The sequence below is a fragment of the Ambystoma mexicanum genome, chromosome 4q (assembly GCF_040938575.1).
Source record: "Ambystoma mexicanum isolate Mex_15411 chromosome 4q, UKY_AmexF1_1, whole genome shotgun sequence".
Lineage (NCBI taxonomy): Eukaryota > Metazoa > Chordata > Amphibia > Caudata > Ambystomatidae > Ambystoma > Ambystoma mexicanum.
Window position 1 is genome coordinate 1250030131 of NC_090928.1, and position 26552 is coordinate 1250056682.

At 47.0% G+C, this 26552-nt stretch overlaps 1 protein-coding gene across 4 annotated transcripts in view; it reads left to right on the top strand.

Moving 5' to 3' along the window:
* The window catches only part of POLH (DNA polymerase eta), a 156656-nt gene that overhangs the window by 79419 nt on the left and 50685 nt on the right, over nt 1-26552 (top strand). For all 4 annotated transcript variants that reach the window (XM_069608831.1, XM_069608832.1, XM_069608833.1 and 1 more), the window contains exon 9: nt 9005-9070. In XM_069608831.1, the coding sequence (XP_069464932.1) occupies nt 9005-9070 (66 nt within the window). The remainder of the gene's footprint in view (nt 1-9004; nt 9071-26552) is intronic.

Below are 26552 nucleotides of genomic sequence, written 5' to 3' on the forward strand. Positions count from 1 at the left end.
ATTATTCACCGTAATAGCATTTTTGATGATTGTATCTGCTTAGATTCACATGCACACTCCCTTCTTCCCCTTGTGGAATAGATGGAACATGGATTTACACCTTCTTTTGTACTCGCTCACGCTGGCTATAAGGTTGCCTCACGGCAGAAAAAATACAACCAGAGGGACCTCGATGCAAGAGGGATTTTGGGTACACTACACGTCACTTTAGGGATAGTGTTAGTCACGTCCACGTCGACGTTACCTTTCGATCTTCGAAAGAAAGATGAAATACCCCGCGATTTCCACTAGATGTCAGACTATATGCACAGCGTGTAAATCTAAGCAGATACAATCATCAGAAATGCTATTACAGTGAGTAATGCATGTCTTCCCAAGAATAGAAAGGATCTTTGGATCCCTTTTACATTTTATTAGGTGAGACTATCACCCCCCACCTTATGTGGAGTGCTGGGGTGATACTGAGTATCACCTTTCTCATTTTAAATGTAGCATTTGTTACAAGGCCAAACTTGCCTTTAAAGGCTGGTGGAAGTCAACAGTTTATTAATTCGATGCCCTTTTCCGCAGGCTCTAGAAAGCGTATACAGGGGGAAACTTGACTTGAATATAATCAGCACTGAGTTTGAGAAGGCTCTGTGAACAATGCATAGCGACTTGTAGAGCACTCACTTCTCAATGGGGAGCCAGTGAAGCTGACGAAGGGTTGACATATGGGCACCGAAGGAAGGTTGAAGTACAGCTTGGTCCGCTGCTCTGGTAGTGTGCTGGCTTGGGTATTTACTTAACTTAAGTCTTTTGCGTTTCTTGTGTAGGTTTGGGGTGTTTTCTGTGACTGGGAGTCCTCTCGTCCAGTGCACTCAGGCCCCTGCTGGAATGCTCCTAGGGTGTCTTCTGTGAAGCCCCTGGTCCCTCAACTAACTCTAAAGTAAAATACTCACCTGTTTGAACAGTCTTACTTAGGAACTCTGACTTCTGCTACTTAAGAACCTACCCTGACACTGCCTTTTGGACACTAGGCCTAAGTGCCCCTTCCCCCTTTCTTCTGCCACTGAGATCACTCATGCTCCAAGAATAAGGGAAAGACTTTTAAAGGATTAGGCCTTTTGCCTAGAAAAGAGAATACGTTGTTAAAAGTTACTTATTTGTAAAAGAGTTGGTTGGTAACTGTAACTCAGAGTGAACAGTTACAGTTCGTACTTACCTTGGAAATGTTCTTCCATTCTTAAAAGTAGATATAAGGTTATTTTACTCAACTGTGAATTGGTTGTGCCTCTTCGCCAAAAGTAATGCTGTTGGCTTCACTTCACTATTCCTGTTAGGATAAATGTTGAGTGTCCCCAACTGGGTCTTGCTTCCCCTGACTTGCGGTTAGCCTGTCCAGAATACATTTGCATTAGGTTTTACCTACCTAGAATAACCTTGAGTCATTCATAAAGTGTAACACTGGGTTTTGCCTTCCCTGGTCTGTTTTTGACGGACACAAAAAGTCTTAGGTGTACAATTGCCTTTAAGTTGCCCATAGCTCCTGTAAAAAGTGTATAGGTTTTACTTACCTTGAGTATAAATGTGTTATCCTAAAATAAGTTAGTTATTGCTACCCTTAGTCTGTGAATTGAAAAGCAACTGTAATTGAATATTACACCCCAAGGTCCAAGTTCCCTAGAATAACTGTTATACTGAATCATAGTTATAGGTTTATACTATTCCTAGAATCTGTGTTTCACTAGATCAGAAAAGTATATTGTCCAGTTGATATTACTATGTGATTTCTTGCTGAGCGTCACAGTACAACTGATAGGGTTTACTACCCCGGTATTACTGAAAGTAATCTAAAGGTAACTATTGGTTTTGACTTCCCCAAACTCCTGTTAGGTGTTCCAATTAAGGTCATATGCTTTTGTGTGTGCACCTTCAAGCATAGTGTTGTGTTTTTATAATTGTGGTTATATATAATGTGATAGATTTATCTGGGCCTACTTGTATTTAAAGAAACCTTTTATTTTTACAATAAGTGTTTCTTTGGACCATTTGTGTTACATTTTCATTTGTTCTGATTCTACAGCCCTCTATCCCTCCTATGATCAGCCTGGCTGCTCTGCCTGCGCTACCCTGGTGCACCTTATACTAAGAGTGGAGTCTTGTACTGTCTCAGTTGAATGGTTTTACTAAGACCTTGGATTTCAGAAAAGCTGTCCTAACAGGGGCCCTCTTCGAGCCAATGCACAAAGCCAGTCTTAAAATCCTCACTTATAAGATTGCTTTCTTTGTTGCTCTCAGTGAACTACAAGCACTTTAAGAGCAAGATACTTTAGTCATTATTCACAAAGACAAGGTTGTATTACGCACACGTCCTTGTTTTTTTTCCCAAATTCATCTCAAAGTTCCATGTAAATCAGTCCATGACCCCGAGAATGCAGCAGAAAAAAGCCTACATACTCTAGATGTCAGAAGCGCTGTCATGTATTGCATACAAAACTGACCAGAAAAACATGTTTCTTTTGTATCTCTGGCAGCAGGGAGAGAAGGTGATCTATGTCTTAATCGGCTATTTCAAAATTCTCATGTGCATCCAACTTTGCTATTGTCTTGTCAAGAGAAACTTGCCCTTCAAGTCCACAGCACACTCAACCCGGGGCACAGGGTCCACTTTAGCTTTCATAGCAAATGTGCCCTTTGATGCCATTTGCAAAGCCGCCACTTGGTGCTCTGTTCATACCTTCCCACAACATTACAGTTTAGATATACTTTCTAAAGGTGAAACACGGGTGGGTCAGGCGGTGTTAAAACATCTTTGCTGCTTTACCATCAAATAGCCCACCTCCTTCTCCATGTACTGCTCGCTAATCTATGCCAAGCAAGTGATTCTAAGCATATCCACCAGCCTCAGAAAACATACATTACTTGCCGTAATCGTATTTCTGATGCTTGTTAATCTGCTTAGAATCACATGCTGTGCATATGGTCCGACATCCAGTGGTAACCGCGGAGTATTGCATCTTGTCTTTCGGGGGACCGAAAGGGGACGTCGGCATAGGCGTGTCTGAAACACTATCCCTATCGTGACGTGTGTAGTTCCCAAAATCCCTCACGCGCCGAGGTACCTCAGATTGTTTTTTTCCGCCCAGATAACTGGTCGCCCTATAGCGGAGCTCTTCATGAGACATTGTTTATCTTACCGAATTGTCGGTTATTCCCTGTTAAGTCACTTCGCCCATCAAGAACATCTTTGACGAAGACTACGGGGGAATCGTCTACAGCTGTGGGTTCCGGCGCCTAAGATTCGGCGTTCGGACTTCCACGTGGTCGGGCCTTGTTGCCGGCCTACAGAGTAGGGAGAGTGGGCTCGGGGTTTGCCATACTGTTATTATGTCTTTCCTCTTTTCCACCGCTTTCCTTTTTGGTCTGTTCACCCTTCCCTTCTGCTATGGAAAGGACTGCATTTAGTTTCTGCCCTGTGTAGGGTCAGATATCCGTTGAAAGACGAGCACACGTCGTGTAACGCTCGTCTCCCCCTAGAGCACAACGAAAAGCAGTGTTCGGCGTGTAAACTCCTTAAACCCTTAAGGAGCGTCGGTTGAAGCGGTGGGCCGCGTACGGAATGTCGCGCGTGGAGCCTCCCTCCCCTGCCGCAACACCAGCCAAAAGTGACGGGGGTACATCGGATGACCAAACGTCCAACGCGGATGTTATAGACCTTGAGGCGGACTATTCTAGGGCCACCACGCCCGTCCCCGACCCTTCCAGGCTCGACTCCGGTCTTGTTACAGGGACCACACCCGGTGACAGGGGAGTACAATCGCACCGCCCGCTTTATATCAAAGGACACGCAATCCCAGACTCGCTGGTGGTGACCAACACTCGCAAAAGAGCAGGGTTTCTCCTGGCCACGGGAGAGTCACCCCCAGACAAGGAGTCCAAAAGGTTGTTGGCCTTAGGCAAACGGGTTATGTCGGCGGCGGCCTATACCGTCCAGATTGCCAATAACACAACATTACTATCAAGCTACGTCGACGCCCAATGGAACCTACTCCAGGAAGGCCTTCAAGAGGTTACGGAGCCAAACTTCTCGCCATTGTCTCGGAGGGCAAACTTGCTAATCAGAATGTGGTAAAGAATACCCTGGACACCGCAGAGGCAGCAGGCAGGTCTATCGCACAGGGTACTCTCCTAAAGAGGCACACGTGGCTTCGCATGTCGGGCTTCAGGCCTGAGACCCAGGCATCCATTATCAACAAACCCATCGAAGAGGCCAACCTCTTCGGGAAGGCGGTAGACGATGTGTTGGAGACAGCCAAGAAGGAGCACAAGTCTATTAAGTCGCTGCACCAAATTTCCCAGAAACCCTCTTCACAGAGGGGCAGTAATTCTCGGCGGACCTTTCGAGGACAAGCCCGCGCCGCTCAAAACAATTTCGGCACGGTCAACTTCAAGTCAACCGGCTGCAAGCCCCACTTACTACCCCCAGAGGGGTCAGAAGCGCGGAAAGAATAGAGGCAGAGGCTCCAATTCCAGAGGATCGTCAACTTCGGGTCAGAAATAACCACCAAGTCCAGGTCCCCTCCCATGTCTCCCCGGTCGGGGGGCGATTTAACATCTTTCCTCAAGGCATGGGAGGGGATAACTTCAGACCAGTGGGTCTTAAAGACGGTCGCCCACGGTTACTGCGTGGAATTCGCCCGACCTCCACAGTTCCGACCGCCGAAACATTGACGCCTTTCACCGGAACATCTGCAGATCCTGATACAAGAGGTGGAAGCTCTGCTGGGAAAGGACGCCATAGAAGCCGTCCCGATTCTAAAGGTAAACAAGGGTATCTATTCCGTGTACTTCCTTGTACCCAAAAAGGATCTCACCATGCGTCATGTTCTAGACCTGCGCCCAGCAAACAAGTTCATAAAGCCCCAGAAGTTTTGCATGGTAACACTGCAAGAGGTGATCCCATTGCTAAAACAGGGGGACTTCATGACAACATTGGATATGAAAGATGCATACTTTCATATTTCAATGCTGCCAGCGCACAGAAAATTCCTAAGGTTCGTGATTCTGGACAAACACTACCAGTTCAAGGTACTCCCCTTCGCCATAGCCTCGGCGCCAAGGGTGTTTACCAAGGTCCTGGCAGTAGCAGCGGCACACCTGCGCAGACTTTCAGTTCCAGTTTACCCCTTACCTCGACGATTGGCTCATCACGGGGGACTCGTTCGACGTTTGTTTTTCGAACACCCAAAGAACAGTAGATGATCTGTTCAGCCTGGGATTTTCTATCAACGAAAAGAAATCCAGCTTAGTCCCCAGCCAAGTAAAACCGTTCCTGGGGGCTCTAATTCGTACGGAAGACGGTCTAGTCTTCCCTTCCAGCGAGAGGGTTCAGAACATGCTCTCTCAGGTTCTTCAGTATGTAGCCAGTCGAGAGGTGACGGTACGCAAAGCTATGCGTTTACTAGGAATGATGGCGTCATGCATATACTTGGTTCCCCACGTGCAGCTGCGCATGCGTCCCATGCAAGAGTGGCTCAACAGCCAGTGGTGTCAGGCCAGCGGACAATGGGAAGATCTGTTAGTTGTCTCGCCAGCCCTCGTTCGCTCTCTGCAGTGGTGGTCGAGGGAGAACCTCTTGAAGGAGAAAACCTTCACCACCCCTGCAGTGGAAGCCACTCTCACGACAGACGCATCTCTCACGGGGTGGGGGGCTCACCTGCTTCAACAGACAGCGCACAGAGTGTGGTCCCCTCAGGTAGCGGCCAACCATATAAACCTACTGGAGCTACTAGCAGTGTTCAAAGCTTTGAAAACCTTTCAGGAACAACTGCAAGGGAAGACAGTGCTGGTCTTAACCGACAGCACAACAGCAATGTATTACCTGAACAAACAGGGGGGCACTCACTCTCCAGGGCTATCCAAGCTGTCCCAGAACATTTGGATATGGGCTCTCAAACACAAGATGTTCCTGATATCCCAACATGTTTCAGGGGAACTCAATCTTCTGGCAGACGTACTCAGCAGAGATTTTCCTCTGCCAGAAGAGTACGAATGGCGACTGCACGAAGACGTATCCAAAGTCTTCGCAGAATGGGGGTTTCCAGAGATCGACCTGTTCGCTACTCAGGAGAACGCCCAATGCCAAGATTACGCCTCCAGGTACCCCCAGAACCGATCCAAAGGGAACGGTCCCTGGATTACTTGGTCGAGGAAATTTGTCTATGCTTCCCCCTCCCCCCACGACTCCGCTTCTGAACAAGATAGTACACAAGATGCACCAGGAACCAGTCACCATGATTCTGGTGGCTCCCATGTGGACCCGCCATTTTGGTTCGCGCACCTGATGGAAATGTCCCTCTCCCCACCAGTCAAGCTGCTCTGCCCATACAACATGTTGTCTCAGGACAGGGGGGAGACTCTGCACCCATGCCCACAAACTCTGAACTTAGCAGCCTGGCTCCTGAGGTCATAGAGTTTGGACATCTGCAACTCCCTCAAAGATGCATGGACATACTGAGGGAGGCAAGAAAGCCTAACACACGTTTTTGCTATGTCAGCAAATGGAAACGTTTTGTCATCTGGTGCAGTTCCAAAGGTGTCAATCCCACTGATTGCTCGCCTTCAAACATTGTGTTATATCTAACCCATCTGTTGGACTCTGGGTTAGTCTTCAATTCCTTAAAGGTTCACCTAGCGGCGGCGTCAGCCTACACCACGTCACAGCAGAAGGTGTCATGGTGGAAAATACCTGTGATTAAAGCCTTTATGGAAGGGGTTAAAAGAATTTATCCCCCCCCCCATCACTCACCCAGCCCCTGGGTGGGACCTAAATGTGGTTTTAACTAGGCTCATGGGACCCCCTTTTGAGCCTATGCATAAAGCTAGTCTGAAAGACCTGACCTACAAGACAGCCTTTCTGGTAGCTATCACTTCTATCAGAAGAGTTAGCGAACTACAGGCCCTCTCGGTTTTGGACCCCTTTGTTACAGTCCACAAAGATAAGGTAGTTCTGCGCACACAACCCAGATTTGCGCCGAAATTTATTTCGAAGTTCCATGTGAACCAGTCAATCGAACTACCCACGTTCTTCCAGAGACCTACTAACATGGCCGAAAGAAGCCTTCACACACTAGATGTGCGCAGGGCAGTCATGTTCTACATGGATAGAACTAAACCACTGAGGAAAACTAAACAATTCTTTGTTTCAGTGGCAGCTGGTAGCGAAGGGGACCCTGTCTCTAAATCGGCAATATCAAGGTGGATTGTCAAATGCATTACACTATGTTACACTCTTGCAAAGAGAGAACTGCCCTTCAAGCCTAGAGCACATTCTACTCGAGGCACTGGGGCATCCATAGCAAATGTTCCCCTAGAGTCCATTTGCAAAGCGGCAACCTGGAGTTCTGTACACACCTTTACAAAACACTATTGCCTAGACACTCATTCTAGGTCCGATTCACAGGTGGGACAGGCAGTATTAAGACATCTTTTCTCTACTGTTCCTTCTCATAACCCACCTCCAACTCTGGGTACTGCTCGCTAGTCTATGCACAGCATGTGATTCTAAGCAGATTAACAAGCATCAGAAGACATGCATTACTTACCGTAATAGCATTTCTGATGATTGTATCTGCTTAGATTCACATGCGCCCTCCGTGCCTCCCCGGTCGGGGTGGAAGGAACATAGACTTCTTACTACTTTCTCTCTTCATGTACTCACTCGCTATAGCCTTGGGCTCCCTCATGGCAGAAAAAATACATTCAGAGGGACCTCGGCGCGTGAGGGATTTTGGCTGCTACACACGTCATGATAGGGATAGTGTTTCAGACACGCCTATGCCGACGTCCCCTTTCGGTCCCCCGAAAAACAAGATGCAATACTCTGCGGTTACCACTGGATGTCGGACCATATGCACAGCATGTGAATCTAAGCAGATACAATCATCAAAAATGCTTTTACGGTAAGTAATGCATGTCTTCTGATGCTTGTATCTGCTTAGATTCCCATGCGCCCACCCTTCTTCCCCTCTTGGAGTTGAAGTTTCTTGGGTAAATCATAGATGTTTCAGACCTCATCGCAATTTACCTATTCCCCATGCATACACTTTGTACTCCCTCTAGTCAGAAACAATCAATCTGTGGGACCTAGACGCAGGAGGAAACGTGGGTACAGTAGACGTCACACTAAGGAAAATATTATAAACGCGCCCAGTTGACATCCTTTTTCGAACTTTGAAAAACATGGGCAATACTCTGAACCTACCACTAGATGTCGGCCTATGCAAAGCATGTGAATATAAGCAGATACAAGCATCAGAAATACGTTTACGCTGTGCCATGTTATGTAGGATGTATTATATAACCTTGATGTGGTTGTTTAATACTAATGAGACCTGAGATCAGCGCTGCAGATGGTGGTTCACCTTTGGTCTGTTTCGAGGCTTCTACCAAAAGCCTAGTGTGCTGCACCTCCCTCGCATGAGTCCTACTTTTGTTTGTGTTTTCATGGGGATAGCTGGTCGTTCTTTGCAAGGCTCTGCATCACCTGTGCTGGGATTGGATACTACTAGTCTGCATGTGATTCTAGAGTGGTCCTACTTGTTGCTCGCAATCACTGCAACTAGCTTTGTTGGCCTTCTGCACATCCTTTCCATTTCTCCTTTTTTCAGACTTCCTAGTCAAGATTGCTGCCTAACTGTCCTTCATTGTGCAGCACCATCCTTCAGTCTCATCGACTCCTGTTAACGCCTGAAATGCATACAGTGCCTCCTCCAGTCATCTTGCGTTTTCTTATTTGTATCTCCCCCCTGATGCGCCTCCCCACCCCCAGGAATGCCAGTATTTGTGTCTGATGGACTGGCTCTCCATAATGTTTTTGTTATATACTCCATGCTGTTCATGCAAGGCCCCCTCCAGTCATCGTCATCTGTGGCCCTCCTCATCCTCACAGTAATGACAGTAGATCTGTCTCTGGTGGACTGGCCTCTTCATGATATTCTTTCTTCTCTGCTGTTCTTCACAGGTGCAGTATTGGCTGATGCAGTTGGCGCTGGAGCTGGAAGAGCGCCTGACGAAGGACCGAGAGCTCGTAAGGATTGTCTCTAGTTGTTCCATTATTGTTGACTTCTGTAATTTCAGTTTTGCCCAGTGCAATCCCAAACCCTGAAATGATTGACCAATCATAGCAGGTAGGCTGCTAGATGATGAAAAATGTCTTCCACCAATACAGGATAGCAATTGCTCTTGAGTGCCCTCATCTGCTGACCATTCTTCCAGCGTTGATCTGGCACCCACCTTTGGGCCTATCGAAAGGATGCAGTTTACAAATGTATCTGAGATCTGGTCTTCCTTGAGCCGCCGGTGGCAAGCACAGGCTGCTTCACTTACTCCACCATGACCTTGTGTCCTTCCTGCTGACTGCACACTGACACCTATGAAGTGTGTAACTTTTTTAATTGCTGTTTTCGGAGTGTGTAACTTCTTTAATTGCTGTTTTCTGATTGAAAAATTCTTACATCTGGTTTCAGGGCTCCCAAAGGCCCTGATCAGTGATATATAAAAATGTGGCTATTTTCAGTGGCATCCTGAAATGTGTAGTAGAATGGAGTCCCTCCCCTATCTCCATCACGACGTTCATCAGTCTTGCAGCCACATCCGCGTTCCTATACAAACTGGTCGTTCTGCAAGGTGTAGCATAACACGGATCAGCCAGGCCATCTCCATCACTCAGCAACAGCAGTGAAAAACTTCACCCAGGGACTTGATCAGACACCCCAGGCGGTGCCAGACATTATCGCGGCAGCCCACCTCGCAAACTGGCAACCACAGACCACTATCCACACAACTGTCATCTACAGACTACAGACATGCTAGGCCAAACCGATGAGGAATATGGCCATGCTCCACTAGACCGAGGACGGCTGTAATCTCTGCGCCCCCTGCCTACGGACACCAGCATCCCTCTAAAAACACAGTGCACATCAACAGTCCAGTCTATAAACTACTGCACGTGCTCCAAGCCTTAAGAGTTCCATTACTCGTTCCTGGTATTGGGATAATTTATCCTCCCAGAATCGCCTCTCTCAGTACACCTAGAAGATCTTGGATTTAGACTGTCTAATGCGCCTTTTATGTATGAGCATTGCCAGCAAATGACAAAGATAAACGGGGAGCCTTGATATTGCATCTAGAAGATAAGACCACCGAAGACCTAGTGCGGCTTTCCGTCTAGTGGGCCTAGAGGAGAGGATTCCCTCTCACGGACCTCAGTGCCAGCAACAAAGCTCCATCCGAGCCTCAAGGTACTTCGTGGGGAGATCAGCCGCAGTCATGGCTACCCGCACTATGCACCAGAATGCAGCGACAACAAATTCAGTCTAGCTGGACACAACGTTTTGCCTACTTACACCAGACTAAGCCTCAACACCTACAGTGACGACCTACGACATAATTCGGTCCAGCTGGACAAAAGGCTCCTGCACTCACGCACTCCCATGACCTCCCTCAGCAGCCGTCCATATGCCTGATCTCTGTGGTTGCTTACAGGAGCCAGGCCAGCCCACCCCACCTAATTCCTTATCTTGGCCAAATGCACACATGCATTCTAAACCACTATGAGAATTTCCCATACTCTGAGCTGCGGTCCCCGAGGGCATTCCCACCACAAGCACATTGAGACTATAGTAATGCCAAGAGGCGCTATATAATGACTACAATATGCATCAAGTTATACAGAGCAGCGCAATATATTTATTAGTTCAGCATAAACGTGTTCATGGGGGCGCACACAAGAATATATCCAAGAACATCACAAATCAAAATGAAAACTTGTTGGTCAATCGGACATCCTCATCGGACTCCCAATTCAGCAGGTAAGGTGTAAGGTCACCCCATATAGTTGGGCCTTCAGTAATAATAAGATCTGTTATTGCAGTGCTTGGAAAGCACTAAATAAAAATGTGATTTAATAAGTGTGTACAGCATTCATGGATTCCTCCAACCATGGCCGACCCGAAATGCTGTATTCTAGTGGAGATTACACTTGTTAATGTGTGAAAACCAGGTCTGCTGTGGAGAATATCCTCATTTACATCTTTAGGTTTAAATAGATTTATTTTCAATTCACAAGTTAGGTCATCACACCATTTTGATGGCTGTTGGAAGAGTAATTGTAGACGCTGCCACATAAACATCACTATATATTCCCAGTGCATATATAAGCGTGGTACGTGGACGAGATTAGGGTAGCGCTTGTTTACCACTTGGTAATCTCGCTCCATAAGGTAGGGTGCGATAATCTGCCTCATTCAGTTTGTGTCCCAGAAGGAGGCCGAAAGAAAGCCCCTCCTTTCAATTGTGTCCAGAGGTTCCTCTACCACTACCCCATGGGAGAATCGTTGTGGGCCCTGCTCTTTGGACCTCAGGTTGGACCATCTTTATAGCGTCCTGCTTTTCTCCCAGTGCTAGACTGATGTTTTGGACACACAATCCTAGTCTGGTTTCTTGATTTTGCAGTTCCCTCCTTTCCTTAAGAGTGCAAAAGAGAATCTGCCCCCTCCAAATCTCCTGTTTCACGGCTGCCTCTGAATTTCCTATCTCTTGCTCTTCATCCGGCCGTAACACCCTTCTTCTCTTTCTCTAGTCAACAGCTAGTCTGCTTTCCTCAACCATTTTCCTTTGTTCTTCTTGCTGCATCCAGTTCTCTACCCAATCAAGCTTGGAATGGAGGCTCTAACCACCTGTAAAGGCTGCATTCCAAGCTTCTTTTTGTGATGTTGTACAACTGGACAAGGGGACATGGACAAGCTGTGTTACAGAAAGCCCCAGCCAAGGCTGCTCTTGTACCCCCTGCACACACTGAAATAGCGTTACAGCACTTTTTGACTCTTGTGTACCATTCGAAGCCTTTAACTTTGGCACTGTACCACTAACTTGGGCAGCAGTCACCTAACTAACACACAATAGAAGCCGCTAGTGCAGGCACCAACGCTTCACCATTAAGGCATTCATATTCTAGATTCCACCTGCAACATAGAGTTCAATGCACACCTCTGGAACTCTGCAGCCTTCAACAGTTTACCATCGTCTTTGACGTCTCCAACAGCATGCCGCCTTGGCCACCAGCATTGCCTCCGCATCCGCCTCCGAACCGAGGTGCCCCCCCCCCTCTCCCCACCAGCTCGGACTCAGTCATTTTGGTGTCTCATTAATCACATGCAGCACTTTGAGGTGTCTCCAGAGCATTCTCTCTTTAGGAGATCTGTGTTCCACTAACTGGCACTGAATTTCATTCCTCCTGATGTCTTCATGTCCTAAAAAGCCCTTTCTTTTTCTTGCGCTGGGGTGGATTGGACTTCTTTTTAGCTCCCAAACATGTCTCCTGGCAGAAAGTGCTGAGAGGTCCTCTGAACATATTTCCTCAGCCTGAAGGCCACCGTTATCTCCTGAACCCCTACCTATGGGTAAGGGCGGTTCCTACTGGTATGGTTGGGACATTACTAAGGGAGCACAGCCTTCATCTTTTTCTGTCTTATAAACGTTATCCTTCAAACCTCCTCTGTGGCTTAGGGCTCATTCCTCTGCCTGGTGCTGGCACATGCCATCCTCTCCCTCTTTGTGTGAGGGCCCCACCTTCGGGGACTTTGCTGAATTCTGTTTCTTGCCACCAATACTAGTCTGCCTAATTCATTGTGGGGGGTGGGTGGGGGTGGCTAAAGGAAAGCATCAATCTTGTGCAACAGGAGTATGTCCTAGTTTGTCAGCAGGTGCACGCCCCACCATTTCTTTCAGATCCCAATCTCTCGTAAGCCAGTCCACAGTTCTGGTTCGAAGTTGGGTGTTAAGACCTCCTTCTCCTCACCATCCTGGCAGGGGGCTGCAGGCTCATTGGTGGTGGAGGCATGTGTGCCCCATCTTAAGCGCTGCTGCGTGATCCATCTTCCACTGCCAGGGGTCTTCAAGGTTTGGAATTGGGATTCGATTTGCAGGAGCTAAAATCAGCTCCTTGCTATTGGGCATCACCCGGTAGGAAGGAGCTACTTCTGGGGTCCCAGGAGCTAGGGCATAGCACTTCCACTTGCAAATTGAACTGTCCCATGAGATGCAAATGTAAACATTTTGCCCTTTATGTATGATCTGTCATGCTTTAAATTTGCTCAAGATGTGCCCTAATGCTTCCTTATAAAAATTCCTAAATATACCCCAAGATTCAAGACTAAAGAGATCTGGGAGGATGAGCTTCCCGGTAATCGCCTCTAAGAACTGGAACTCTCTATCCTTAACACTGGAGATGGAAACAATCTTACAGGACCTTCCGAATACTTCTTAAAACTTTGCTTGTCTCTGAGGTCGACTCTCTTCTGAGCCAGTTACCATGTCTACCAACTGAAATTGTATGATGTCTCACTTGCTACTCCTATTGTTAAATGGGTTTAGAGCACTTAATAAATGCAAAAATAAAACCAATAAATGCACAAAGTTAATGTCACATAGCTATGTTTGTATGGCACCAGTTGGCCTAGGGAGCTTAAAGTAGCTCCTGGTACATGTTGGTGTCAAGGAAGCCAGGCTCTCCTAGGCTAGAAGCAGGGGCTAAATAGCTCTCTGCAATTTCGAACCCTGGGTCTTTTAGCTGGCTAGAGTGGGCAGTTTCTGAAAGTCTTATCAGCTGCTTTTTACACTTAGAGGTCACTTATTCATCGCATAATTTCCTCATGTAGCGGTTGTTCCTCTCAGAGTGATGGGTGGGGGCGGCCAGAGAAAAGGAACCCCTTTTCAGGCCTGCTGTATTTGCTCTGCCCCCTCTTGTTTAACATTGATGGTATACACTTCCTTCAACCCAAAGAACAACATGTAAGAGTCGCTAAGAGTGTTGGCTTCACTATCCTGAAGCTCAACAGTTTTAGCCTTGTGTTGTCGTAATGAGGAATTATATTAGTGAACATATTTCGTATTCATCACAAAAGCCTGGCATCTCCCCAACCAAGACACCAGAGTTATAACGGCATTTGGAATGGTGAGAGGTTGTGGTGTCCTACGTTTGATCTGCATCTGTGGCTGTCCAGCTGTTTTGGACTAAGATTCCCATGTTCCCTTGCCATCTCCTTTGCTGGCAAGGGTTGATGGGGGGGGGGGGGGGGGGGGAGGATGTGGTCCAAATCAAGAGCCAAAGGTTGTTAAGTAAGCATGCCCCTCTAGCGCAGTGCAGAGAGTGAGTTGGTAATAATACCTTCCCTCTGAAGGAGTGTCTGCTCTGCCACCACTTACTCCAGGCCGGTGGACCCTGAAGAAAATAGCCTTGCATCTTGCTGGCTTCATGCGGTGTCCCTCAGGATATTCCTTGGGACTTGGTGGTGTATTTCAACAAATAGACTGCCCAGGCTCGGGACAATCGGTCTGTTGCCAAATATGGCTCTTTCCTGAGATATTGTAATCATCATTTATATAGCGCCCTTTCCCCATTTGTATGGCCTCAATGCGCTTGTGGCTGGAACGCCCTCTGGGACCCGAAGTCCATGTATGGGAGATTCTGTGAGTTCACTTTAAGATGCGTGCGTGCATTCTGCCAGGTTAGGAATTATGAGGGCTGGCTGGGCCCCTGTAAGCAGCCCTGCAGTGAGGCACATGGTTGGGTGCTGTAGGTGGATTAGGATAGCGTGCTAGTGCAGGAGATTCGATGTGTGCCCAGCTAGACCGAATTTATTTTCTTAGGTTGTCGCAGTATACTAATGGTGTTGAGGTACGTCAGTGCTTTCAGTGTGGACGGCTATGCGAGCTGCTAGACCGGATTTGCATAGCCATAGCTGCATTCTAGGGTGCATGGATTGGGGGGGGGTCTGTGCCTGTAGCATGTGTTCACATACCTTAGTCTTGGATGGATTTTTGTTTGGTGTAGTTTTCTTAGGGGTCTCAAGATAATGTTCGAGTGCATCTTTGGTGGTGGTAGCGGCATACTAACTTTGTGGAGAACCTGGCTGATGCCCTTCTTTGAGTGCAATTGGAAATCATTTAAATTGAATAGATCTTGCTACCTGTGGCCAAGACCAATAGTATTGTTCCCGTTCCCAACAGAAGGGAGTGCTTCTTAGTGTGTCTCTGTTTCTACCCCCACAGCTATTAAAGTGTGTTCTGTGCCCAATAACCCTGTTTGAACTGGCGCATTTCATCATTACCCCCAGTGCGACCTCTGGGCTGAGCGTACTGTGTGCTTTGGTGGTAAACCCATTGATAATTGAGTAGATGTCTCCAGATGAGAGCATGAATCATAGCTGTCTCCTGTTCAATCCGGTCCTGCTACAGCTGCTATCTTGAGTGGGCCGTCTGAACGAGCATTCTGTCCCTACATCTTTAAGTTGCCACGTCCAAGGTGCAACAGATTTACCGGCTTTTGTTTAGTGACCAGATAGCCGTGGTTATAGAGTTCGTGGTCCGGGCAGGGTGGGGAGGACTCTGAGGGACGGGGTGAAATATGATCGTCTGTGAGGTGTGGGGAGGGGAAGAGAGTGCAATTATCTCAAGGTGTGCCACTACGAACGCTGTCGGCATCCGCAGTGGTTTGGAAGAGTAGGTGTTTAGTTGAGTCTGGGTAGAACATGTGTGCTTGGGCAATCGCAGCATCGAGTGGGAGAGTTTCAAGAGGAGGAAGGAAAAAGCAGGTTTTGAGGGCCTTTCTGAATGCGAGGTGATTGTCGATGCTCCAACACTCTGGACATCCTTGCCTCTGTCATGAGGATCTGCATGATGCCTGCCTCCAAGTGCAATTCCTGGTACGATTCCGACCACGTCTCTCAAACGCAAGTGCAGAGCTGCTGAGCAGAAGTGGCAGGTTTTGAGCACATCTTCTGACAGCCGCCTACTCCAAAGACAATACAGACTTTCTATCCGCCCGAAGAAGAGGGCCTATATCCAAGCCTGCATCTCTGGGGCCACTAACAAAACGGCTGAACTTTTCAAAATCTGCAAGGAACTCGCAGATCCTACTGCAGTCTCCATTTCTCCTCTGCCTTACCTGGCCCTCTGCACTACGCTGGCCCCTCGCTTCATTACTAAAACTCTGGACATCCCGACCTCACTCTGCTTCACCACTCCCCCCTGCCCGCTCTCAGGCCTCCCTTGGCCCCCCTTTCCCTCCTTCTCTACTCCTTCTCTCCCATATCACCTGATGAGGACTCTAGACAAGTCTGCTCTATGAAAGTCTCATCCAAACAGGTGCTCCCCTGCTCCTCCAGGACTATCGAGGACAACATAACTATCGCCCTATCTCCATTACCCCCTTCCTGGGCAAAATGTTTGGAGAAGCTGACCTTCCTCTCTGATCGACCTTCCCAAGTTCAACTGGGCCCTTTTCTCACCTCCATCTCACTCTCCACCTGTGGTGGCCCTCGGGGCTCTATCCTCTCGCCATGGATTTTCAACATCTACCTTGCCCCTTTAGCCCATCTGATCTCTGCCTTCTCTCCTAACTTCCAGTGTTATGCGGACGACACACCGCTCTCCTTCAAGCTTCCCTGCTCTGCCTCCTCTTCTTCTCTTTCCTGACTGTGTGTCTGCTGTTCAGGCATGGTACACTGCTAACCATCTCTGCCTTAATGCCAGTAAGACTGAGGTCCTTCTCATTGGGACCCCAGCTCCCTCCTTCCCTCCTACACTCTGCCCGCCCTCCATGGGCCCCTCTCAATGTCCTGTGAGGCAAAAAACCTTGGTGTCATCTTCGACTCCTCTCTCCTTCTCTCCTTATATCAGACATTGCCAAGAAGGCCCACTTTCAGCTGCACCTCCTCAAAGGCATTCTCCCTTTCCTCACCGTTTCCTAGACACTCAATGTCTCCAGAGCTCTGGTCCTCTCCATGCTGGACTACTATAACAGCCTCTTCCTTAATCTGCCTACCTCCTCCCTTTGCCCCCTTCAACTAATCCAGAATAGGACTGCAAGACTTATTCTTAGCCTCAAGCCCAGGGACAGCATCTATCCAGCCCTAAAATCTCTCCACTGACTCCCGGTTGCTGTGATGATCAAGTTCAAGACCCTCTGCATCCTCCACAAGGCTTTCTGGAGCGTGGGCCCACGCTACATCCATCTCTCTCTCCCTAATACCTCCCTGCTAGAGCCCTTCAGTCTTCTAGCTTCAACTCTATGCAGATTAGAGGCTTTTCCAAGCAGAGAGTGGGGGTGGGGGGGTAGATCGCTCCCCTCTGGAATGGCCTCCCTGACCCTCTCAGACTTGAGCCGAATCTCCTTAAGTTCCGGAAGCTTCTCGAGACACTTCTTTTCTTTTCTCTTCCTCCTTCCCTCTCCCCTGCTAATTTCCCCTCTGCCTCCTTTGACTGGCTGCTTGGTACCTTCAGACTCTTACCGGGCACCAGCTCTCCTTGATCAGTCTACCCCTGCATCTGGTCTCCCCTGGCCCCTTCCCCCCCCGCCCCCCTTAACCTGCACTTGCCCTTCCGGGCTCCCTGGGCCTGCTCCCCCTTGAGCCCTTCTAGCCCTGTCCCTCACACTTATCACATGGATTTTATTTCCCGTGCACACTCTGCATTCCCCTGGCACTACCTGGACTCCCATAACCCATGGGCTTTTTTCCGCCCTGAACGGTACTCCCCCCCCCCCCCCCCCCCCCCCCCCATGATGATGGATCTGGACGGGAGGTGCCTCGTGATTTTGGGATTTTAAGGATGATCTGGGGTATCGTATGCATAGGTGTAGCAGGTGATATTGTGGGAGCGGATGAGTGTGGGAAGTGGGCACAGATAGATATTGAAGAGGTGGGGATGGGGGGTGCTCCTCGTGGGACCCCTTTCATCACTGGGTGGGATGCAGAGGTGAAAGGGTGGAGGAGCATGATTTGCGAGCGATTAGAGATGGAGGAGATTCAGGTGAGGGCAGTGTCTTTGATTCCTAAAGAGTGTAGCCTTTTTTTTTTTTTTAGTCTTCCGGGAAGATTCCTGATGTAAGGAATTGGCTGAATTGAGCATGCAATTCTGCCTGCACAGGTTGAGGTTAGGATCTTTTTGATGAGGGTGGGCGGACAAAGGTCCTCGTGGGGGGGGGAGATCCTGACGGGCGGCTTTGTGCTAGGAGCAAGAGGAATCCTTGGTGTGAGATTGAGCAGGGGGAGGCGAAGGTTTGCATCGGGACAGAGTTGGGACGGGGGCTGGGTGGTCGGGCCACAGACGGGCATTATTTGTATTTTAGAGATGATGGCAGAATGTCTGTCGATAGCAATGTTATGAACATGTTCTGATAAGGCATTGCAATAGGGATTGGGAGTTGGGTGGAGGAGGGGTTGAGCAACCTGGTGATTTGAATTTAGAGATTATCCTATTCAGTTCCTTGCTTGTGTCGCGAGAATTCAAGATGCTGGTCCCATAGAAAGCTTTTTTGGTTTTTGATTTCTGATCCGTAGGCCCTTTTTAGTCTTGCCAGGGGGGTTTGTTTTGGGGAGTTGGGTTGGTTCTCCAAGTACGTTCCAGACGATGTCTGACTATATGTCTGACTATATTTAGAGATTTGAGAAGGGTAGTGTACCGCCTGGGTGTGGGGCATAATCTCTGAGGTATGTTTTGTTGGTGTGAAAGGTGTGAGGGCACAGGAGAGCCAATGGTCCAAGAGTTTGATGGGTGAGTGGTCCTTCCTGTTGGGAGTGAGTTGAGGAGGGAGTTGGCTATATCAGGGGTGATAATGACTTTTTTCCACAGTGGGGTGACCCGTTCGGATGTTGGTGGTGGCCAGGTGTGGTCTTGGGAGGGGGTCGGTGGTGAAGATGGTTAGGAGAAGATTATTGCTGAGTGATCTGTCCATGTTAGGGGATCTGGGGGCAGAGTGGATATGATGTGTGTGGTGCTGAAGATCGCGTCGAGGGTGTGGCCTACAGTGTGGGTGGGAAGTGCAATGCGTTGTCGGGTTGAAGGCTTCTAGGTTATCTGTGAACGAGCGGGTATTGGGATTTGAGGGGGAGCGAAACCAGATATTGAAGTCACCTAGAATGGTGAGTGCTGGATGTTAGTTGATAGGGCGTCGCTGAGTGCCTGCTTTTGATGTATCCAGGGGGTCTATAAATGAGTAGGTAGTTGTGGGACATGGAGGGTTGAGAGTTGGAATTTGGCAAGAAGGGATTCATAATCTGTGGTGCTTGCTAAGGTGTCCTTGATAAGCAGAGGAAATTACTAATTCTACACAATAAACAGTTCCCCCGCCCCCCCACCTCTTCTTGATCTATTCTGAACAGTCAGGTTTTTGCCTGTGTTGGGAGGGGTCTTGTTTGCAATGGGATCGTAGTCGTCGGCAAACCAGGTCTCTGATGAGGATGTCTGGGTTTTCGTCCGAGATGAGGTCAAAGATGTTAAATTATACATGAAGGGATGGGGAATTGTGAGAAATCTGAAGGTGTCTCACCCGCTAGTCCCCGGGGATCTGTCAACCAGGTGGCCAGGACACTGAATCGCTTTTGGATCCAGTTCCTGGGGGTGGACCAATGTGGGAGGATCACCTGGGTGATGCGGTGTCCCCTTCCCTGTAACACCTTTACCCCGTCCTACCAGGTTATATACTTAGGCTCTCAACACAAACACTTTTTCACCAACAGTTTGCTGAGAGAAAACGGGCGAACACCGGAGCCGTATACCTGACATGTCCCAATACAATGGTCAGGTAGGGTCAGGCAATTAATGACCATCACACACACACGCTTGACTTCCATTACACTTCCCCACACGGATAAAAGGCGGAGCATGAGAGCACACTCAGCGAGGCAAAGCACACGAGGAAGCAGCAGTTCCAAGATGGCAGTTTAACACGAGGAGAAAGACTGCAAAACAGAAGGGGATCGCACAGAGTGAAGTGTCCTTGACCTTTTCGACCGAAGAACCGTTACTTTCAAGAAACCTTGAGAATAGAAAGCATAAGGCCAGGAAACCAGGCTGAAGAATCCTGCATTGTGTGTCGGCGGTACCAAGGGCCCTCCTGCATCGGTAATCAAGGTGGGGAGAATCGCCTGCTGCCGTGGTACTGTCATTGGATCCTACAACAAAGCAGTGCCAGTGAAATTAACACAGCTGGTGAGTTCGGGAGACTGATACCAGACTGGTCTGTGTCGAAGCCAAGGTTGCTTCAGCGCTCACCATACAAGGTTGCCGCTTGCAAACAGTGTATGAACCGCATGCAATAACCAACGTAAGTAAAATTGAACAACATATGAGTGATTGAACTTTGAAACCAAGATATGATACCTTTCACAGACTGGACTGGCACTGCGTGCGTGCTCATTCGAAGGTCTCTATGTATCCAGCTGAGATTTCAGCAAGGTGAAAGAGTGGCAAACAATTGTCGAAGTGTCGATTGGATGAAGAGGAGGTGGAATAACTTGGGCATACATTGTGCAAGCTTGGGATCAGACCCAGAGTCATTAGTCAAAAATATTGCTGAAGATCCAGAACCATCCAATAAGCAGGAATTGTGGTCATTCTTGGGTTTGTGTGAGGTTTACACAAAGTTCATGAGAGGCTTTGCCTGGATTGTGGAACCAGTGAGAGAGCTGATGAGAAAACAAATTAAGTTTGAATGCAGGGAGAGACAGCAAGAAGCATTTGATAGCGCTAAGGAATGCATTGTTCGGGCTCCTGTGTTAAAACCATTTGACACTAAAGAAATGCTATTATTACTGTTGATGCCAGTAAAAGAAAAGGCCTGGGAGCAGTACTTGCACAAAATGATGGAAAGGGAGGTGAAGTCGTGATTGGTTTTGTGCCAAGGACATTATCACAAGCAGAGAGGGATTATTCAGTAATTGAGAAAGAGGCCTTGGCATGTGCTTGGGGTGTTGAACACTTTAGACACTTTGTTTGGGGAGATCCTTTCCTGTTAAGGACGGATCATAAGCAGTTACTGAAAATATTGAAGGGCGTGGGAGCTGAAAAAGCAACGGTCTGAGTTTCTTTAGATTGGCTTAAAGCGTGTTTGAGTAGAATTAGAGTATTGAATAGAGGAAAGGGCAACACAACAAGCGGTGGCTATAATTGGGATACGTGAACTGAGTTACAACCTCGAGGAGAGCCTTCCAGGTACCATGTACAGCCTATCTTGTGTTGCAAGGTTGAGCGTCTCATCATTTTTTGTTTTGGTTTTGTAAATGAGATTGTTCATCCCTGCGTACAAGACAAGAGAATTTAAGGCTCTTTGCAGGCCTATCAGAGTGTTGTCAAAAAAGGACCATAGTCGACATAGGCCAGCCATGAAATGCATAGATTTCCTTGGCAGGGAGTTACGAATGTGCCTGATTCTAAATATTGGCCCATGTCTTAGATATAGATGTTAAACAGACAGGGCGCCTATGTACACTCCTGCCTTAATCCACGGTGTCGGAGACTTCCAGTTTAATCCATTCTCACCCTGATGGAAGTATCAGTGTGGAGATGGATTAATATATTAAGCAAACCTACTGGCAAACGCCACGTAGAGAGCTTTTTCCATATTGTATTACAGTTCACTGCATTGAAAGCAGAAGTAAAATCAACCAGCGTCTTATACACTGGAGCTTTACTTGGATCCGTTGTGTTCATCTGCAAAAGATTTATAAGCAACTTGTTAAGTGATATGTTTCTTCTAAATCCTGATTGGAACTTGTTGAGGTGGCCGGGTTGGTTTGGCCGTACTTCCAGCTCTTTAAGAATAAGACCTGCAAAAATGTTACTATCAACATCTAGCAACGTGATGGGTCCATAATTACAGGGGTTCATATGTTCTCCCTTTTTTAAAGATGGGAACCACGTAAAACACTCTCCAAGAAGCTGGTGTTAATAAATAAATGGTACAAGATATTTACCCACATTTCGGGGGCTTTTTTTATTACCAGGTTAGAAAGTCTGTTAGGGCCAGGTACTCTAGGGTTATAGGCCCTTTTTATGATTAGAACTTCCTCATAATCAATAGAGCACACCCTCTCGGGATCCTCATACTCTCCTTCTTTGGTAGGGTGTAGAGTAACATTTTTAAAAGTGCTTTTTCCAACCCACTAATTTGATTAGTCTAGATTTCTAGTTGTTTACAGTCCCCTCTGTTAACCAGAGACCAAACCGAGGCATCTATTTTAGCTACCATAATCCTCAACATGGTTTCTCAATCTTGTTGTAACATAATATGACTCTGATGGAGTAACCCGTTTTTGTACTTGTGCTTTAGGCACTTTATCTGCTTGCTGGTTTCAGCATAGTCCAGATTCATTCCTCTGACTACTCTAGTGACTCTACTAAATACCATTTGGACCCCGCTACCTTCGCCTCAAATACAGGGCGATTTCTCTTAGTCCTTTTACCCCAAAGTAATGGCTTATCCACATGCCCTCATATGAGGTTATACGTGTTTTTAGGTATCGGCATCCTACTAATCATAGCAGGAGATTAGCCCACAGAGGATTCCAGGTAATTCTATTCCCTACTGTATTACAGCTTACATTTCTCAAACCGTCCTCTTGTGCAAACCTTTTGAACAATATCAAATTCTGCATGTAGGATGCTATGGTCCTCAAGATTACTTTGCTTAACCAAGAATTGTGTACACTTTCAAAATAATGGTTCACTAGCAAATACATTGTGAATACATGTTTCTGACAATCCCCTGTGGTAGGTGGCCCTCCCTTCCAGATTCCTAGATATATATATATTTGTGTAGTCCATTATCATTCATAAAAGATGACCAGGCGCCCCAGCCTGCCCCGGAATCATCTGGGACCCTTTAACCATTTCTCCTGCTAGACAATTTGCATTGAAATCGCCAGCCACTAAAATTAAACCTTTCGGTGCCAACCAATGCCAGTCCCCAAAGATTTCCGACAATTAATTCTGGAAATCCAAAACTGAACTTTTAACTGGGTTCCAGTAAATATTAACCATAAGGATTGGGATTGCAAGGATGTTAGGAAGTTATACTGTGCTAACTGCCAGGATTGCCTCAGTAGAGATGTATATTTTCCTGATTGTAACATTGCACATGTTTTTAATTGCCATTATAAGAACCCCTGTCGATGCCAGAGTTCCCTTCGAGTAGCAGCGTGAAACATTATTCAGAAACTATCCAAATGAGGACAATCCGTGAGCCGCACTTACTGTAGACAAAAAAGTGTAGTTGGCAAGTATCACATAAAGAAATATTTGCCAAAAACTGACAGTGCCATCTCGTGTTCTATGAGGCCATAGTTGGGAGGGGTTGGGGGCAATTTACGGCTAAAGTCCTTGTTGGGGCCACTTCTCCGGAGGTTATGGAGACCCCAGCGCAGAGGACAGCCATGACCAGTCTTGCATTTTAGGACTTATTTGATTGGTGTGGCAAGCCAGAAGAGGCACTTGGACCAGAGGACATAGTATAGAAAGGTTTTATTAAACTTAAAAGAAAATGCCTTGCTAGCTCTATTGCTAAAAGGGAAATGTCCTTCCTAACAAACTATACTCCTGGTACTTGTCAGTAGTCAAAATAACAAAAATGTTCCTCTGTCAACCTATCCTCTAAACTGTCTCTACCACTTAGAGAAAGCATAAAGGAAAACTAGGCAATATCCTGCCTTTAGAGTTGTTCATCCCGATCTCCCTCGTAGTTTCCAGGAATCCCTCCTGGTTTGTTTCGGATCCAATGTTCATTGGTAGAAAACAGTTCTTGCAAGCTTTAACATTTCTTGCCCTTCTTGTCAAAGTTCCAAAAGTATCCCAAGTTTCCAAAATAAAGTCTCAAGTTCCTAAAAAAATAAATCAAATGTCCAAGTTGTAGGTGGAGTGATAATCCTTCTCCATCGCTTACACGAGTTTGTCCCCACTATGTTCACCTCTTGCTTGTCTGTGTTCCCCTTGAGGTTTCTCTCCACTTGTCTTATTGCGCCCATCTTGGTCCTTTCGGTTTCTCTGTCCCAATATCTCACTGATCTCCCATAGTGATCCCACTTCACATATGCCTCTAGGTTCTTGAGAACTTCTGGGAGAAGTTTGGCTCATTGCGGTTTCTTTGGCTCTTGTAATGTTTACTATTAGTTGTTTCCGTCTATCTCTCTGGGCCTCTGTTAGGCAGAATCCTGTGCAGTGCCCTTAGGGACCACTACACACAATTAAGACTACAGGTGGCAATACATTTTACCTTTGGTACAAGCCTGTACTACTATGTTAAAGTGGTAGCCGTAGCGGAGCAGCCAGGCTTATCTCAAGAGTATATGAGCAGTAACAGAGATTACACAAAGGGAACACAATTACTGTGACTCGAGCAAACACTGACTCAAGGTTTCAGGTAAAAAATATAAGTACATTTATTTTTAAACCATCTGTTATAAACGCAACACTTCTATTAATTCAAAACCACACTTAAAATACACTACAACCAACCAATTCACTTTGGTACACTCTAACTCAAGGTAAGTACCCTATGTTTTAACGAACCGGTGTTATGAAACAAAAGAAGTTACCGGGAATACACTTGCGATCACTTTTTGACAGTAATGACAGTTCGGTCTTACTAAAGAAACGCGTATCCGCGGCAAGAAATGTTACCGGGGCAGAAACACACTTAGCACCTGAGTTAACCAGAGAGTTGGGGGCAAAAATCATAGGCATTACTTTTGTCAAGGCAGACAGAATCAGAGAACACTATTTGACGGAATTCAAGAGTCGATAGGCCGGAGCCAGTGTCAAGTGGAACGACAGTTCAAGATTCAACGTTGCCAGGAGTACTTGCATATTGTCAACAGAGGAAGCAAAAGTTATACGAAGGAGGGAAAACGAGGGCAAGCCTTGGAGGCGAAGAAAAGTTAGGGTAGATACCACTGCCACCAGCCAAGTCTAAATGTTAAAAGAGCGAAACAATGCTCTAGGAGGTGCAGATAAAAAGGGATACGGAGTAACCCTTTCCAGTACTCCATGTAAGATGGGGTGTACTGGATATGTGGTTAAATGACTAAGTAAAGTTAATGCAAGGCATACATTTAGTTTTAAAAAATTGATTAGCAGATTTTGCTAATTACATTTTTTTTGATTAGCAAATGAACTAATTTGATGAGCAATTATGTACTAATATTGAATGTCCCCCAAGATATAGAATTAGCAAGAATGCAGAAATGATTTCTATGTACCTCCTGAAGTATAACATCAGTGCAATGTCTGTAAAATGTAAAGGTGCGCTGCAAGATATTTTTAAAATAAAACGTTGGGCTAGGCTTACCTCTCAGGGCCGTTGTTATCAAGTGGGAAGGTCCTCTCTGCCTAATCTTCCTCTATGCTGCAGACCAATTCCTACAAAATGGGCAAAAAGCATCTCATTTACCGGCTACCCACAACAATGCACACTCACTCTGGAGGGGAGGGCGGCCTCGAGAATCGACAGCCGAACAAATGCCAGCGCAGCCACTTACCAACACTCAGCCCAGTAATCTGGGACATCGTTGGGGCCTTTCGCCTTTACAAACAAGTGAGGCCTCAATTCTCTTGGGGGGGAGGGGGGCAGCAACTGCCCCCATGGGTCCAGTGCGCAAACTGGCCAGTGTAAAGCTTCCTACTGGCTCTGGCTGCTTGCCTCGTGATAAATTCGGCAGCTAACCTCCATGCAGCACTGCAGGCTGCTCGGACTGCCCTATATAGGGCAATAGACCCATGGCTTAACCAAGAACGCAAAATGCTTGTGTGGGCCCGTATATATATTGGGTCAAAGTGAGCCACCTTTTTGGCCAATGTGAGCCAGCTTGATGAGTAACTGGACTCCAGTAACTCATCAAACTGGCCCAATAGTTTTGACCAGTGTGCTGAATTAAAATGTACAATTTGCCTCATCTCCCCCTTGGGTTATTCAAACAATGTCACAAAAGGAATTAATTCACTGTGGAGCACTTCTTCAGTTGGTGCCCGAGACAATTGTATGCCCCAGTCTGACCCTGCCCCACTGTTTCCACCGGGAGGCCGGTGGGCACACATCAGAGTCCCCTCCACGGTTCTATATCTGGTCCTGCACCCTGGCGTCTATAATGTGCTCTTAATGACCTTCACTGTATGACCAGTGGCGTAGCTAGGAGGGGGGCAGCGTCCTTTGTGCCCCCCCTACCTAACCTGATGAAAAACAACTAAGGTGAAATGTCCAATTTCGGTACTGAAAAATTCAGGGAAAACCTTTTGTATTGGTTCTTGGAGTTTACATGTGCACATTTTAAAGTGTTGATTTTATGGAAGGCGAATGCCTTTTGTCCAAAGCAATTTGGGTGGTTATGAAAAGGCAATTTTATGAAATATGCATATTTCAATTTGAACTGCAAATTTCTGACGTCACATCACATTTAGTTTACCTTTTTTACATGTGGGCAGAGCGCGGTTTTGTGTGACTCACTGTGGGCAGGGCATACATCTCAGGAATTTTGATTTTTCAAAACATAGGCAGGTATGGGTGCTGGGTGTTAGAGAGCGCCTGCTCTGTAACACCCAGCACCCGCCGTAATAACACAGCCTTGTGCTCGTAGAAGAGGTCTTCTACGAGCACAAGCCTGCGTTATTGTAAGTGGCTGAGAATATTTCTCCCGCCCGAACGGGCAGGAGACATATCAGCCACTTACACCCAGCACCAT